General features: G+C 37.3%; 1 protein-coding gene across 2 annotated transcripts; it reads right to left on the reverse strand.

Annotated features, from left to right (window-relative positions):
- Nucleotides 1-2,358: 2,358 nt before the first annotated feature.
- SDH5 (succinate dehydrogenase 5) lies at nt 2,359-16,360 on the reverse strand. Of its 2 annotated transcripts, XM_089146169.1 has the most exons (7): nt 16,229-16,360; nt 15,675-15,917; nt 14,893-15,043; nt 14,656-14,743; nt 11,983-12,293; nt 11,692-11,877; nt 2,359-2,792 (listed from the first exon to the last, which is right to left on the reverse strand). In XM_089146169.1, the coding sequence occupies exons 3-7, from the start codon at nt 15,022-15,024 to the stop codon at nt 2,733-2,735; spliced, it is 777 nt and encodes a 258-aa protein (XP_089002295.1). In that variant the 5' UTR covers nt 15,025-15,043; nt 15,675-15,917; nt 16,229-16,360; the 3' UTR covers nt 2,359-2,732. The 2 variants fall into 2 exon arrangements, with proteins under 2 accessions (XP_089002295.1, XP_089002296.1); XM_089146170.1 differs by lacking the exons at nt 15,675-15,917; nt 16,229-16,360 and adding an exon at nt 15,178-15,265.
- Between the last annotated feature and the right edge of the window lie 745 nt (nt 16,361-17,105).

Consider the following 17,105-nt stretch of genomic DNA (forward strand, 5'->3'; position numbering starts at 1 on the left):
CTCTATTGGATGTTTCACTTTTTTATCCTTTAATTGACCCTACTTTTGTGGGAGGGACCACTGTCAATTTTTTTATTTCTTCATAATTAACCCTGGTTTTTCAATAGTTTTGCAGATCTGCTAGCTAGTTCTGAACGAGTTCATCAAATCGGAAGCAATGGAGACTGAGTTGTCCTATTCATCTACCATTCTATGTGAATTTTTTTTTCCTCCTTTCTGGGAAGTGGTAGCTACCTTTCCTACACAAGGGTGAAAGACTGGTTGTTCTCTCACACTCCTATATGAATATGTGTGGGCACACATCTTCTGCAGTTGTCAATGAGTGTGGTGCCATGAACATCTAATTGGAATAGTATAAACTCAATAAAATTATACTAATGTATCATCGCAAAGGCCATTAATTTGCTTAACAAGCATGGATCAGTTCCGATTACTGACTCAGCTTTCAATAAATTTAGTAGTGGTAGTGAACACTCGTTCAGGGATTTCTTCCTCTCCTCCGGCGTGTATCGCTGCCATTATTGGGGATATCTTATATTTGTAAACGTCCTTTGAAGAATACAGTTTTCTTTTGTTTTCAAGGGCGGATGATCTAGCCTGGAAAGCCCAGTTATTTGAAGATTTAGTCACTTTCCACTCTCTGGCTCAATGATGTTTCTATAACCCCAGTTGCTTCTCAATAAATAAGTTTTCTAATAAAATTCTAAAAAAATAATAATAAAATACAATTTCTCAACCACGATTGATGTTTTCCATTTGTGTTTGTATTAGAAAGTGAAAAACAAATGAAATCATTAATACCATTTGTTCTTCAAAGCAATTTGATAGGTAGTATTTATTTTTCTTATTTTCTTGGGGATAAGAATAGTATTTATCTTATGATCAGACAAGTTAAGGTTAGGCTGGACCAACCCTATCTTGGAATTGTAAATTAATATGATTTTACATTGTTATTATTAAAGCCAAAATAGACCTCACAATGTACAATGATGTTGAATTTCTGTTTTGACTGAAAAAAAATATATACAATGACGTTAATGCTATATTGTCTCGTCTCCCAAAACAATCTTTTACGGATTCTCTAGATAATAAACTTAGTAGTTGTTGTTATTTAGGCTCTTGATAGTTCTTTATTAATTTCTTTTAATCGATAAGGATAGATGACTGTGCTATATTCACACTTCTAAACTACATGTTTAGAAGAAAAAAATTTAAAAAAAGAATTACATTTGTGGTCCACCATTCAAAGGCAACCTCACAACCCCCTCCTAAATATTTTTACTAGAAATGTAAGAGGAATAGAGTCTTCTTAATTCTTACCATTAATTCGAAATTCATGTCAACTTCATCGCAAATGGATACTACAAGTCAGAACTTACAGTAGGAATAGAGTCTTCTTACCATTAATTCGAAGTCCATGTCAACATTATCATAAATGGATACCACATGTCAGAGCTTACAATAGATTAACAGTTAAAACTTACAAGCAAAATAACCAACTGGTTTTCAATGAAGAAGAATGATTAACAAATAATTGGTTGATTTCAATGTCAAGAAGAAGAAGAAAAAAAAACGGAAAACCTAAACACTGACCCCAACTCCCCAACTCCCAAGTCAAGGAACGTGTCATCATCAATGATGCGTGGAGCCTCACCTCCCATCAAACCTATCGCTCTAAATGATATGGTCAAATTTACCAGAAAAGAAATGCTAATGAAATTGTCCAAACAAGGTGGCGAAAAATCCGCCGTGTAAATTTTCAAGTAGAGGCAGCAGAGTTTTCATATGGGTCTTCTCCGGGGATCAATCGAGAGTTTGGGATAAGTGCATTTACACATCAAAATCAAAATAAGAACGGAAAAAAAAAACAGTGTTTTCAAATAAGCTTCTCTGGAGATCAATCAAGAGTTGGGTCGGGATAGTGCATTTACACATCGAAATCAAAATAAGAAGGAAAAAAAGAAAAAAAAACAACTAACAGTCTTGGTTTAGTTTACATCTGATCAACTCTTTATCTTACTGTAGTTGTATAAGTGACAGACTGTGAATCAAATTTTCATACGAAATTCAAAATTAAATTGTATAAATACTTAATAGGCCAATACGAGGATAAAAGAATCATCCAAAAAACCAATAGGCTAGTATGAGGGTAAGACATAATCATTCAAAAAACCAACTGTCATAATTTTTCCTGTCCAGTTGAGTTTTGATCATGAGAATTCGATCATGGATTAGAGATATAGTTAGATCCGACTAGGAATTTATCATTCAAGATACAAGTGAAGGGCCTATTTTTCAAGGGATACTTCATCAAAAAAAAAAACCCTGCTCCATTATGCAATTTATGTTGGTCGGAAGTTGGGAAGATCAAGACTATTTGATAGTGCCCCTGTGATTCATTATTATAATTCTCTGTAAAACAACCATCTCTTGCCATAACTCATGAGACACGAGGATGCATCCCACGCACTTCTCAAGACGGTGCCTACTATCTTGCTAAACCACTCTGTAGCATGATTCCTTCGACACAAAAAACCAACCAAACTCGGTATGAAAGTACAAGCTTCCCCATACAACAACAATATTCCATGAACGGAAGAAAACTGAAAGATACTTCATTATTCACATTTCACACAAAAGCATCAGGATTAGGTTGCTTCTGAGACAACATGCATGTGTGTAAACATTTCACACGCAAGAAAATCCTACGGTAAAATAAAATCTTTCGAAAGCTATGGGGCTCTTTGCTCGACATAGGAGCCAGAAAGTCCAGAGGTTCCAAGAACTGTCACCTGAGATCAAAACCCAAAGAATTTTAGTACAGGACCACAAATGTTGGCTGACTTCATATAAAGAGCAGCAGATAAAAATGACAAGAGTTGGGAAACTTCTAACCAACAGAAAATTATAAGGAACTGTAGAAAATGCCATTGCCTCACCAAAATGGGGAGGGAGATCAAAAGTAATGCACTTATGATTGGAGGAAAAAGACTTCTATTTTGCTCATGGATGGGTTCGATAGCTTGGGCTTTTAATTTTTGGGTTTCTTGACATCATGTGCCTCTCGTATAAATCCACATTTGGGATACTAATTCTGCACACAGGATTACATACATGGATAAGTTTGTGTGGGTCCTACATGCTGTTTAAGCAAAGTTAATTTGGTCATATCATTTTAGCTAACTATTTAATTTCATACTGTTAACCAGTGGTTTATATCATTTGGAGTCCTCTAACACTAGTATTTGGTCAGTTTTAAAGTTAGTTTTGTCACAAAGCTTGAAGAGAGCAAGAGAATCATTTGGTTTAGCAATCCAAAGTTAGGTTATTTAATTTGTATTAGGTTATTGTAATCCTACACAAACTTTAGTGAACAAAATCATTTGATTTGGAAATACTTAACGATTGCTTTCAGGGTAAATTACACCTGAGGTGCCCAATGCTTGATAATAGTACATCTTGTGTGCCTGATGTAACCCCGAAATTTAGGGTTAGATTTTGAGGATCTTTTAGCTAATGAGCCAGCACTACATTAGGGTTTTAGGGTAAACTAGGGTTTCCTGAGGTTTCAAAGGGGGATAGGCTGCTGTTTCTGTAGGTTTTTAATTCCAAAACTAAGGCTGTGATGATGAAACTGAGATTAAATCTGTCAGCAGGCTGGGCAACCATAGAGGGTAAAGGGGTTTGGGGATGAAATGAGGAAGTCCTAGTTGGGGTGAGATCTGAAAACGTGGGAAGAAGAAGATGGGGAATGGCTTCTAAGGTTTGGAATAGGGGCTGTAACTTACTTGTATGTTGAAAAAGGAAGGCCGTGAATGGTGCTTGATTGCTGAAAGTAGAACTTGAGAATTGCAAAAACAAAGCTCAAACCCAGCCGTAGGTCACCCTCCCAGGGATCCCATGACTATATCAAGTCTCTCATCAAACTCAATCAATTTAATAATCATGAAGTCTGAAAATTGCAATGCAGAAGGAGGCTATCTATAGCCTAAAATTAAAGACTCAGACTCAAATTGGGATCTCCTTACAGATGAGATGCAATTACAACTCAAACTCGATCTCATCAACACTTTAAAAAAGGAAACAAATTACAACGAGATTCTAGCCCTTAGATTGGAATCTCTCTTTCTACCAAAAAAAATAAAAGATTGGAATCTCTTACAAACACTTAGTTGTTACTCAACAAACAACTTTAAACCAAACTTGGACTTAACCAAAATATATCTACTTTAAGATAAGGTTTCCAAAAATTAAGGAACCCTATCCTAACAACTCAACACTAACTTTAATAAACTATTAACTCTTAAACTACTGACACAAACAAAAAAAATAAAGATAGATCCATGACCCTAGGATTGTGGGGAGTAAAATAAAACCCATATTGGGGGCCCTGAAAAATGACCAAAATACCTCTAGGGTATTTGGCCAGCTCTAAATGCCTTGTTGGGTCTGGTTTTTGGGCCCCTTTTTCCTTTTCTTCTAGGGGAGGGGGGTGGAAATCAGTGTCTCAAGTTTGAAAAAGGATCTTTGGGTTTTCAATGAATGTAATCCTACTCGAAAAGTGAATGGATTTCAAAATTTCCCCTCTCAGCTCCACTCTCATCGTTAGCTCCATCTTTTATGTCCACCAGGTCCCACACAGCTTCCCCCCCCCCCCCCCCACCCCCCCCAAAAAAAAAAGTAGCTTTTTTTTCTTTTCCCTCCATCACCATCCCACCCCAAAATTGTTCTATGATAACCCTACATGGCCACACCCAAATTAGCCAACTTCCTGTAGCAGTAAGGCCTTAGGTATCTCTAAAAGATGGCACTCACATCGAGCAGGCCAAACCATGGTTAATAAAAACATGTATCCACGTGTAGACATCAAAAACCTGTACCATCTGATGTATACTATTTTTGGTAAGGTAAATTCATGCCCTTGGTAACTCATCATATGATATTTGAATTAAATACATCTAATAAGGAATAATAGTTTTGCACATTTTAAGACTAATCTCTCCTCTTGACTCCATTATGAGTATTATCTTAACTCCCGATACCCAAACTGTCATCCTAATCCTGAAGGCTGATGCCAATCCCCAGCCCCCCTTTCCCCTTCCTTTCTCTGCTGCCATTCTTGAGTGTCCAAGGCTGGCTGCTGGCAAGTGGCAAGCACCAGGTAAACCCGTGAATTTCTTTTCCAATGATTGCAGCAGCGGTGTACCACTTCAAGCAATGGCTCTACCGTGTACAGCTGCAATGAGTTTCACTCTCATCCTCCATCACAACGAAGTGTCTCTACTATCATTGAGCCTTTGAGATTCAGGTACACTATCCTATACCCTGCCTTCCACATTCCTCTTCTGATGATTTTTCTTCTCCCTCCCTCATCCACAACTATGCCTCCGGGCACCCCCCATCCTTCCCTTATTTCTCTTCTTTCTCTTCTTTCTCTTTTCTTCTAAAAGATTTCCTAATTACTCAACCAATTCTGTCCCACAATTAGGCTTAACTTACCTCTCTAGACCAATTAATAGTTCACCTCTCCTTATTATCTGTCCCTCTGTGATCCCTCTGCTGATCTCCAGACCATGAGTCACACAGTCGTTCACACTCATGTTCCTCTTTTCTAAACATACTCACATCCACAGTCACTCTCCCACTGCCACTCACACTCACCATCCCTTGCCTACAGTGTCATTGCTTTCTTCAATATCCTTCAACATATTGTTCGACATTGCTTAGAATTTCACATATTAATTTTGAACTTACACTGGTTCTGTTTTATAGTAGTTCTGCTACTTCTGATTGTTGTAGCTCTAGGACTTCATTGAAATTTGACATTATTGAGCATTTTCTGGAATTTGTTTTGATGGTAGATAATAATCTGTGGATGTTTCAATAATTTTGAAATTCATACATGTTGTTGACAGCAACGTTCCAATTACGGACCTAACTACAGCCTAGGTGAGTCCAGGGTTTCCCAGTCTAACTTCTTCCTTAATGGTGTTTCCTTTCCACAGAGTGCAGTTGCTTACTTTTGTTTTCTGCAGGTTCATGATCCACATCAAAGTTACATATTGGTTCCTTTCGTAACTATCAAGCACTTAATTTCCCTAAAGAAACCATTTGTAAAAAACAAAACTTTCATTATAGTCCAGGACCTATTTTATTTGCATGAAAAAGAATATAGACTTTTGAGACACAAAAATACGAACACAGTTTATACACCAGCTATTTACAAACATAATTCAAGATAGAACATTAGGAAAAACAACTAACTCTATAAATACAGCCAATCATACTACTATATAAAAGGAAAACTTGAAACAATTGTGGTATATATTTTGGTTGACCAAAATACCCCATTGAATATATATGTACCTGTTCATTATATTATCGTATTACTATATAAAAATCAAAATACAATAATAATGACAAATCTTTAAGAGGACCAAAATACCCTCCCATGAAAACAACCTACCTTTTCACAACAACGCGGACCATAACCTCTACCAAGAGGTATGCAAACTCTAAATTGGACGCACCCTTTCCAAAGCAAGCAACCCTTAATATCCCGAGCAGAATATCATTTGGTTTGAAAAGGGAGAAAACCACCAGACGCTTCCCCAAATCATGCTTCACTGTGTTAGGAACCTACTTTCATTTTAACCATCGAAATCATTTCACACATTACAGGCTCTATCAACAAGGATTTGGTACTTCATTCACATATTTGGGCTGCCTGTAATGGAGCTAATTAGAAGAATCAATTGTAAACCAAATTTCTTTTGTTGAAAATGGAGGATCTGAAGCAAAGAGAACTCTCATACGATCCTATCCTAACAAGGGAAAGCCATAGAGAGGAACATGGTGCCTTCAAGCAAACCCTATGAATTGAAGCTCTTGAATTTCACAATTCCAAAAAACCTGGTCTGCATTCAAACCACCAAAAATCCATTAACCAGCAACAGGAGTTTCAGTGTATCGAAGACTATTACTCGTTACAGTATGGTACTTTCTCACCCTTAATTTCCAGTTCGACTTACGAATTCCATGCCACTACAATTAGCTTTGGTACTTTCAATCTTCTCTCTTCTTTCTTCCTATTTTATTTCCTTTGCAGATTGTACCATTTGCTTTGTTCGAGTGACTATTCATATGGTCTTAATCTTGCATCTATGCCGAAATATTTTCCTTGAAGAAATTTAGTGCAACTCTTCAATTCGAAAGGGCAGAAGTACATAGAAGAAAGAACCAGAAAATCTAATTCTAGGAGAACAGTATATGGTGTTTGTGTATCTGCAATAGGAAATTATCAAGTCGGTTATGAGTTGAACTCAAAAGATTGTTATTAATTCATCTGGTTATTTTACCTTATATCTCATAGGTAGGAAACCGATATTAGTTGGCCTTTGTTGCTCATTTTTTGATTTGCTATAAATGCCCAGATTATCCTTCGTTGCAAGTATTAAGATTCCACTCCATGGATTTTATGGCTTTTTCTTCCTTTGCCTTTCTGTGAATCGTTTGTACCTTATCAATTTGTCGAGTCTCTATTATTCTCCCCAGACCTTCTAGCAAAGAAGAGTTGCAGAACAGTGCAACTGAAGTTATTACTTGTAACAAATGCCGGAGAGAAGTCGCAGTGACTCAAAAATTTGCCGGGAAGCTGGTCAACAAGGTTTTTACCTTCGATAAGGTATTTCTTCAGTATTTTAGGTTTGAACCTTATTGCCCTTTTTCTCCTCTCATCATTGACATTTAATTGTCATTTGCTCTGGATTCAAATGTTGAACCCAAAGCCCTACACTGCTAATCAAGATATGAGCAAATATTTTTTGCTGGTTTTCTTTGATGCTCTGTGGTGTTCATGCGAGACAAAAATGTAAGAGTTTCATGTTCCTGTTTTTAAGTATTGAAAATTTGATAAGATAATATGCTCAAATAAGTAACAGGAAAAACCTTATATGTAATACTTCAACTGTGCAGAACTAACGGTCAATTTTTACATTTATAGCTGTAGGTTTCTGGTCCTTTGGCTCAGCAAGAGAACCTATGCGAACAAGCAATTGTTCCCATAGTAAACAACGTGTTAGAAGGTTTCAATTGCACTAACTTTGCATATGGGAAAACTGGCAAACTGGTACAGAGGAAACATACACAGTGGAAGGTGAATGCAAAAGATCAAAGGTAAACTCATAATAGGTAGGTCCGATTTAATTATTTATATAATGTATGTTCCTAGATGCGTCCCCCTCTGTATTAGGTAGTTTTGCTCCATTAGGTAGTTTTGCTGCATTTCGGGTCCACCTATGCCAAGCCCGGTCATGGTTCTTAAAAGTGTCATTGGGCTTGATGGCATGTTCCCATGTTATTACTGAGTGGTTAGAGTGAGCCCTTTTGGGTAGTTGACAAAAATGGGGTGGCAACTAAACTAGGCAAACGTGTTGCTGTTGAAATCTGCAATTTAGGTTCTCTTACTGGATCCTCTTACTTGCTTCCTACTGGTTTGGACGAAATTTTCATAATTGCATTTATGCATGCATTGATGCCACCAGATGCAGTGACTCCCTCACTTCCCGTGAATCCAACCCATGGTTTTGTGTGCCAGTGTGCCATATTAAAGGAGCGTTCCAGTGCATGAGGATCCTATCATTCAAGGGTTGGAAGGGGCAAATGTATGTAGCCTTAGCCTTTACTTCACAGAGTAACTGTTTCCACATTTTGAAAACTAAACCATGTAGTTGCAATGTTGCAACTCAAGCATAGCACTAAGAGACAGTTCTTCAAAACTACAACTAGATGAAATAGGCTGCCGATGCTTTTTTGTTCCTCATGTTTCTTATTTTTCAAATTTTAAGTCAATTCCAACAGTAACGGCAAGCATATCCATGCAATCTGGAAACACAACTTGGAAAAAGGACATGTCTTCATTCTAAATCCTATCACATTTAGAGGTAGAGCCCCTCTAATTGCAACAGCCAAACCATTTAACAGAGCCTGATGAAAACATCCCTTGTTGCCTATCGTGTTGTGTACTGATACCCCTCCCTCTTCTGTTCCTCCCAACACCCTCTTTTCTATTTCTTCCTGTGTTTATCGTATCCAGCTCGCAGCTAAGACAACTCAGTTTCTTGCATCCATTTGGAAACTAAAGGTCCTTATAGAGCATCGAGGAGGTAAATCCTTGTACTATTTTTATGATTTGCTGTGAATCTCATGTATAGTAGCAGTGGCTACTTTCCGCGTTGTAATGTGGAGAAAATGGGGATTTCAGATACGCTCTGTAATTGTTTATTTTGTTTCTTATTGCTATACGTTACTCCTGTTTCCTATGACACCTGTTAGGTTATTGTTACAATTGAGCTGGAGATTGGTCCATGTATCTGATTTTACAGGTTAGAAAGGTTGAATTTACTTGAGCTTCAATCGAGTGATAGTTTATGAATCATCTAAGAGATGAGGGAAGTGGGATAAACAGAAATAGAAAATAGAAAAAGATTTTTTTTTTTTTTTTTCAATTTGGCTTTTCTATATATTCAAATAGTGAAGGGTGTCATTTTATCATGTGTCTTTTCACTAATTGATTCAATCATTTCTTCTTTAGATTTAATTTATTTGTCCCCAGCTCCAACTTCTGCTGCAGATTTGCATGATTTTGTAATTTGACACACACAAAACCCCCCGAGAGATGGGGGAAAACAACAACAAACTTTGTAGGCTTTTGTTACTTTGTTATTGGGTTTTTAGCAACTTCAGGCTTCAAATTGCTACAATAGGACTTGGAAGGGAGGAAGAAAATCATAGAGTAAAAAAGGGAGGAATATGGAAGGAGAAGAAGTCACAGACATGTCTTCTATGCACTCTCCCAACTCAAAAGTTTTCAACGTGTTCTCTAGCTTGTATACAAATTTCACGATTGCATGGCATAAATAAAAACAAAGACACTGCTCTTCCAACTCAAAATTTAGGGATATACTAGGACTCTCTTCTTATAGCTATGGCCCTATGTATGGACTTCCCCCTTTAGGCTGGTCACCATATTTTGCTCTTGTTTGCTGCTATTATTCTACTTCTTTTGATATTAATCACACCTCCAAGAACCGACAAGGTGATCAATTTTTGGGAAAGTCCTTGCTTTCCCTATTATATATTGTTTAACCACATGGGCAAACACTAAAGCAAGAATTTCTATATTGAAGGTTCTATGGATTTCATCTTTTGGATGTCTACAACCTATGAGGTCTAACATAGTGAGTAGTAAGTAGCTGCTACTTAGAGCTTAATTATGTCTCACACAGATGCTTTTCTTAGTCCTTACCCGGAAGATGGTTTCTTAGTTTGTTGAGAAACAATTAAAGTTGGAACTCAAACTATGGTATCTTTGAAAGGACAAGTATTGATTGTGATTCCCTAGACTTATGCTCTACCAAAGGCTGTTGATCTCATTGCTCACTACTCATACTATAATTGATCTACTAACGTTGAAATTTAGTTGACTAAACAAACGGGTCGTATCATAGTCAACCTGGATACAATTCGCTTCTCTCTTCGCTTCTCACTCAAGAAGACTACTCAACTGGTGAAGAGTTTGATAGGCAAGCTAACTTCTAAAGTGTTTTGATCCTACTGGCTTTTGATAAGTGTATTGTGTTTCTCCTCTTTTGAAGGTATCATTCTCAACGTAGCCATCAAAGAAAGTACATTTTTAACTCTAATTGAGAGAATAATAATTGGCATTATTTTTTGCTGCAGGTGTGATGTGCAAGCAATAGCCAAGAAGTAGAACAATGTGGGCACTTACCAATAGTTGATAAAAAGGGACTTCTAAAAGGAGAAAGAGGAGAACAAAGAGAGCACAAAGCAACACTCTCAAATTATGGAATTATAACTATTTCAATTATTTTTGAGGGGCTTTCATTGGTTGTTGACGATAACTTTCTCTATTCTGACAATTGAATAAGCTTTGAAGGGACAGCAAATGTCAAGTGTAGGATTAGTGTCTAGGCATAACTGATTGGAGATACATAACTCTTCTTTTTTATTTTAGGTAGAAAGGGGATTCTCAAAAGTATGTTACTTTCAATATACTATGTTCAGTTTAACCTTAAAGAAATGAAATTCCGACCGTTTGTTGTATTGTTCAATTTTGGAACCATACACCTAGGTAATTGGATTGCCATAGTTTTTGGTGTAACTTAAGTGACATCTTCTACCAAGAAACTCACGTCTCTAAACTAACTGCAGCCCCACTTTGAACCCGTTGGACAAACACCAAAAAAAGCAACTCATTTTAATTAAATCATGATTATCTTCGTATTCTCCACTAAACAAGAATTTCTGGGGTTCAATAATCATTTAGATGGCAGAACATATAACTCTCGTATTAGCTTTCTCTTCTAACATTTTGAAGCTTTTCTTCTTCTAATTTATATTTGTGTAAACAGAAAAGCATAAATAGAGCTAAAATTTATTCAAGTCAAATCGTGCATTACTATTAAAAATCTATATTCTATAACCTTCAATCTAATAGAATAGAAGCAAAAAGCTCACGTGCATATTTACTAGTTTAAATAAAAAAGAAAAAAACAATGTAAGAATTATCAAGCATTCATAAACTCTTGATAGGTGGTACCTATTAGCATGCAAACTTTAAAAATTGCCATGAATGTAAAACTGTGAAGGAAACATTTGAAAGAACTCTACCTTTCCCCATTCAGAACCAAGCCCACTGCACCTCATCTTTAGGTGTATCATCCTTGTCCCCAGTTCAGTCTCAACTTTCTTCCGTAGATAAGTTTCATCAGGACCAAATGCATCCAAATATGTTGTGTAACGTTTGTGGGCTGCATGAAGCGCATTTGAAAGCTCATCTGGCAAGGGACGCACATTCTGAAGGGGGAAAAAAACAAAAAATCAAAATTTTAAAGTAACCTCAGAGAGAAAAGGAGAAGTTAAGAGACAATCAGATCCAAGATCCAGCAACTAATCCCATACCTCGCCTGACAATCCAACAGCATCATCAATCTCCATCCTCAAAGATACAAGGACACCACCAAATTGTTCTACAGCCTCAGCTGCACGAAAGACATTTGCAAGGATCTCCTGCCCGTCCTTGTCCTCTGTATTTTTGGACAACGCATTCTTGGCATCATGAATTAAGGCATCTGGGAGCTCATCCCAACTTGCAGCCATTAGATCCTTAAAGACATACTCAATGTCTTGGTCAGCAATGGCAGGCAGGTGACTTAAACCTTCACTGAATGAGCGGAAACTGCCAATGCCCATTGCAGGAGTCATCCTGCAATCTAAAGAAGAAAATAGCTTTGGTGCATGCAATACCATGGGAAGAAAATTGAAGGCATCCATCTAATAAATTGTATATGGTAACTAGCTTCATGGCAGAAGATTCCCACAGAAGTAAATGACAATTGGACTACAGGACAAGAGAGTCCATTGAAAAGGGCATGAGAAAAACTTATTTCTTTTTGTGTTTTTTTTCTATCATTTGTTCTTCTTCTTTTTTTTTTTTTTTTTTCATGCGCATCGGAAGAGGTGTATTGAAATACAAAGAGTACCTCAGTATTGCAAAATTCAAATGCACCCCTTTAAGTTTTAAAATGTTAACAAAAACATTCGTGCCTTTAGATTTGGACAAAATAGTTTACAATATTTCTTCACCAATTTGCCCTCTTGTTCTTCTTTCTCCTGCTTCTCACCTTCAACTCAGACCCCCAAATGGCCCTATCCTGCAAAGGTTTAAAAGAATCAGGGAAGAAAACCTGCTTCTGTTGCAAGTGATCAATTCTAGTATCCAAGCATTTTTGTTGCAGGACTGGCAAACCTGGAGAAGAAAATCTGGAGGTATGAACACTAGAGAAAATTTTGACTGGGATAGAGATGACAAACAAAACTTTCTCCTCTGAATTTGATATCACAGTTTGAGGCTTTGAGTAAATAAGACCAACATAAAGATCGGAATCTGGTATGGGCCAGGCTGCTGTCACAATTTCTACTTATAATTTGCAACTCTCCAATGGATCTCTGCCAGTGTCTTATCAGCTATCAAAACACACACACACCACACACAAAAGTGGGGGGAACCCAGTGCTGAGGGCTCCGCACAGACAGAGTCTGGGTGGGACAATTTTCTTAGGAAGCCTTATCTCGGCAATCTTTGCTAAGAAGCTGTTTTGATTTTAACAGCCTTGCCCCAGCAATTTTTGCTAAGAGGCTGTTCTAATTCTTCTTCTAGTGAAGATGAAAGGATGACAACGACTTCTGAGAGAAGGCATAGTACATATTTCTTTCGAGAGGTTTGCATTCCAATTTCTCATTCTGGTCATCTGTTAATGAGATTGATCGTTCTTCTCAAGATAGCAATAATGGCTTCAATATTACCCAGCAGAAGGGTCTAAGTAGGAAGGCATGTGACAGAGGCATGGGTAAATGGGCAGCTGAGAATCATTATCCTATTAGAGGTCATCAAATCTAGCTTATGGAGATCACTCAATGAGGTTTGAGTTACAATGTATCAGTCTTTCAAGGAAGAAAAACAACAATTCCTCAGTTACACAGGTGACTGAAAAGATTAAAAAATAAAATGTTCTTCTTCCTCGTCCATGTCCCAATCAGAAGAAACTGACATAATAAAAAAAGACTAAGCTCTTAGAGTAGTTTATCATTGTATGCTTCATCTAAAACTTTATGGATGACTTTGTTTATAAGTTAATAAATTTTCTGTTCAAGTTTATATTGTTGTTGCATTATTTATTTTGGCTCAAGGGTTACTTGAGAGAAGCAAAAGCTATTTGTTCTCAGTTTCTACTATGATTACAGTTACTTGACTTACTCCATATCACTTTATTGCTCTTGGAGAATTCTTATGAAATGAGATATGAACTAATGCAATTAACAGGGAAAATATATATCCATAATACCCCTTTCCTCCTTCTGTTAACAAGGTTATCTTTCTTCAAATTTACTTTTGCTGATCAGGATAATGATAATAAAGATTCACTTCAAGGAAATTAGAAACATCAGAAAAATTAAGAGAAAAAAGAAAAGAAAAAGGGGGGGGGGGGATCCTTTCAAGTTTAGGAATGCATGCTAAAAACACATCAGCATATTCTAAAGATCTTCCCAGGTAAGACATGTCATTCAACAGTTCCCAATTTCCAACCAGACTAGAAATTATTTGTTACAAATATTTCTCCACCCCAGGCAGAGCTTCCCAATATGTTAAGACTTCAACAAATTAATAATAAATTAAAAAATAAATAAACGGACCAACATGAATAATCTTATTTGTTTACTTCACCATATAGAACGCGTGAAACATGTTGTGATTAATCTCAAATATGCAAATTTCAACCATAAATTGAGAAATTTAGTACCAAATTAGCAACAGTAGTTAGATGGTAATCTCTTAAGTACGGCATAGACACGATAACTCCTTTTGCCTCCTCAAAGTCACTTCAGGTGAAACAAAGGAAACAATGGTTTATCTGCCCCCAATCGATAGGCAGTTGGACAACCACTGGTTCAAATATTCAGCAGTAAATAAACTAATGAGAGATACTTATTTTTCTTGATTTCAATAATACGATAGAAATGAAGTGGACAAAAGTGATAAGCTCAATAACGTGAGGAGAAAAATATGAATAGTACCTGATAACTCCCTAAGTCCACTTCTGAGGTCGCTCCTAGATGTAACCAAACCTCGTTGACCGGCAACAGCTCGGCATTTAGCTATCGACTATCACAACATAAACAAACAATTTTCAATTTGAAAGGCGTTCTCATTAGAACCACGAATAACCATCTCAAACAGATCGATAAAGAAAACGAAAATAATTCAATTCAGTCAAAAGATAAATACAAGGAGCTTCTTATGGAGAAACTTACAACTCCAACAGTAGCATTATCTGAAACTGTATCGGATGAAATCGACTCTCTCCACCATGAAGACGTAGATCGAAGTCCAAAGTTTGAGTTTATTCTGAGAATTCCCCTGCAAATTGCAGTCCTCGAAGCCATGATCGATCCGTCTAAGCTCCTGAAGCAGTAAAATAACTGTGGGTTAAATAGATCAATCGTATACCACAAGGAAACGAAATGAGGGAAATGAGGTCGAAAAAGGAGGAAGAGGAGAGAGAGAGAGAGAGAGAGAGAGAGAGAAAGCGCTTATGCCTGAATCGAACACCAGCGGAGTCGATCGAAGAAAACTAACAGAAAGCCCCCTTCCTTTGCCGTCCTGAGGGTATTTATTAAAATAAAATCCTTTTACTCACACATCTCGCTGCTAGAAAGAAAGATGCTAAATGATCGGTTGAGATTACACCCCCAATGAAGACCGGGTTAAACTTATACCCGCGCAAATATGAAAACCCGATTCCGCCCTGTTACTGTAATATTTTTTTTAGTAGTTGTGCAATGGCTCTGCTCCTTCTTCTTTTTTTTTTTTTTTTTTTTTTTTTTTTTTTTGGGTAAATCAATGGCTCTGCTCGTGAGGTACAAGATTTCACCAGGATCAGGAATACAAATTTAAAGACTTTTTTCCACACAAACAATACCAACAATTTTGGGAATTCTCAGAATTGTTAATCAGCATTCAGCAGGCACCTAAATTGTTAGGAAGTTAAAACAATGACTCTGATGAAAATAAATCTGTCCTTTCTTTCACTTACCTTAGGAACGGTACTGAAACTCGAGGCTTTTGCAGGGGGAAGCCTTTGACTCGGTTGGTCTTGGGAACGATTCTGGGCGAAGGCTTTGCGTCAGCTGTTCTTGGGGAATGGTAGATCGAAGGTCGAGGGTTTTGCCGGGAAGAAGGTGAATCAGTGTCCGATTTAGCAGCGGCCCAGCTTAGTCTGCTAACCCTTGGAATTGCTGATGAGCTTTTGGGCTGTGAAGCTTCAGGTAAACTGGATCTGTTCATTACCCAAACAGTTTCAAAATAAGATCAACATGAGGACCCAAAGAAGAGATTATCCAAAACGTGAACGACATAAATCAAGCCTATATCACCATGACCAAACAAAATCAAAAGAAAAGACGGTAAGCTCAGATAGATATCATGCCACCAAAAATCTAAAACTGCCCAACAAATTCTCCAACAAGGAGGAAGCATCCACGGGCAGCGACGTCAAAAGAAAAATCTTTGATACAGATCGTTCAAAAAGAACTCCCAAACAAGAAAATAGAGAGAACCCAGAAAAAGAAATTCATCAATGCAATCCACCTTCAGAGTCGAGAAGAATTTTTGCACGAACTGAGAGCTTGCGTTAGAGTTGAGAATAATTATTGCAGGAATTGAGAGCTTTGAGACAGAGAAAGAGGGTTTGAGAACCCCCGTTAACGTTGAGAAGAATATGTGCAGGAATTGAGAGCTCGCGTTAGGTTTGTGAGGTGGTTTTATAAAAAATATGTTTTTACTGTTATACCCCCATTTAGCTTTAAAAATTCAAGTACACCTCGCATAAATGAGGAATTCTCACCATAATGGCATACTCCATATGGATTTTGAAAGTTTTTTTATTATTTTAAATAAAAATAAGAATGATAATAGTTGCCAAACAATTTAAAACAATTATAAAAATCTCATAATAAAGAACGAAAATTGTTACAAAAAAGAGCCTAAATTATGAAGGAAAAACAAATTTTTAACTGATTGGGGGTATTTTTTGTGTGAATTCTTTTTTTTGGTGGAAATAGGTTCATTCTTTAGAATAAGAAGGGGGAAACAAAAGCCTGGCTCAAGCACAAGCACGGCTTGAAGCCAAGGGGAGCTCACAGGCCAAAAGCACCTAGAACCAAGAGAGTGACCACGCAAGGCCAAAGAGTCCGCAACTATATTAGTAGAGCGCGGGATATAGGAAAACAAGACCATGAGGGGTGGAGCAGCAAGAGCCAAGATATCAGCCACCACACAAGCCGCAACCAGAGGAACAAGTAAACCATCATTAAGCGCTTGAATGGCCACAAGACAATCCGATTCAATAGAGATTCTATGAAAACCAGCGTCCAAAGCACTCAGAAGTTCTTCCTTGATCGCATCAAGCTCACCAATCAAACTAGTAGACATAAGCATCTCGTCCGAAATTGCAAAAATGATGTCT

The sequence above is a fragment of the Hakea prostrata genome, chromosome 2 (assembly GCF_041222555.1).
Source record: "Hakea prostrata isolate BN-2017 chromosome 2, UWA_Hpros_2, whole genome shotgun sequence".
Lineage (NCBI taxonomy): Eukaryota > Viridiplantae > Streptophyta > Magnoliopsida > Proteales > Proteaceae > Hakea > Hakea prostrata.

Coding starts and splice junctions, on each gene's coding strand:
- SDH5 (XM_089146169.1), bottom strand. CDS start 15,024: ATGGCTTCGAGGACTGCAATTTGCAGGGGAATTCTCAGAATAAACTCA. Junction 12,294..14,655: donor TGGACTTAGGGAGTTATCAG/GTACTATTCATA, acceptor TTTCTTCTTTAG/ATTGCAGGATGACTCCTGCA. Junction 11,878..11,982: donor CTGTTGGATTGTCAGGCGAG/GTATGGGATTAG, acceptor TTCCCCCTTCAG/AATGTGCGTCCCTTGCCAGA.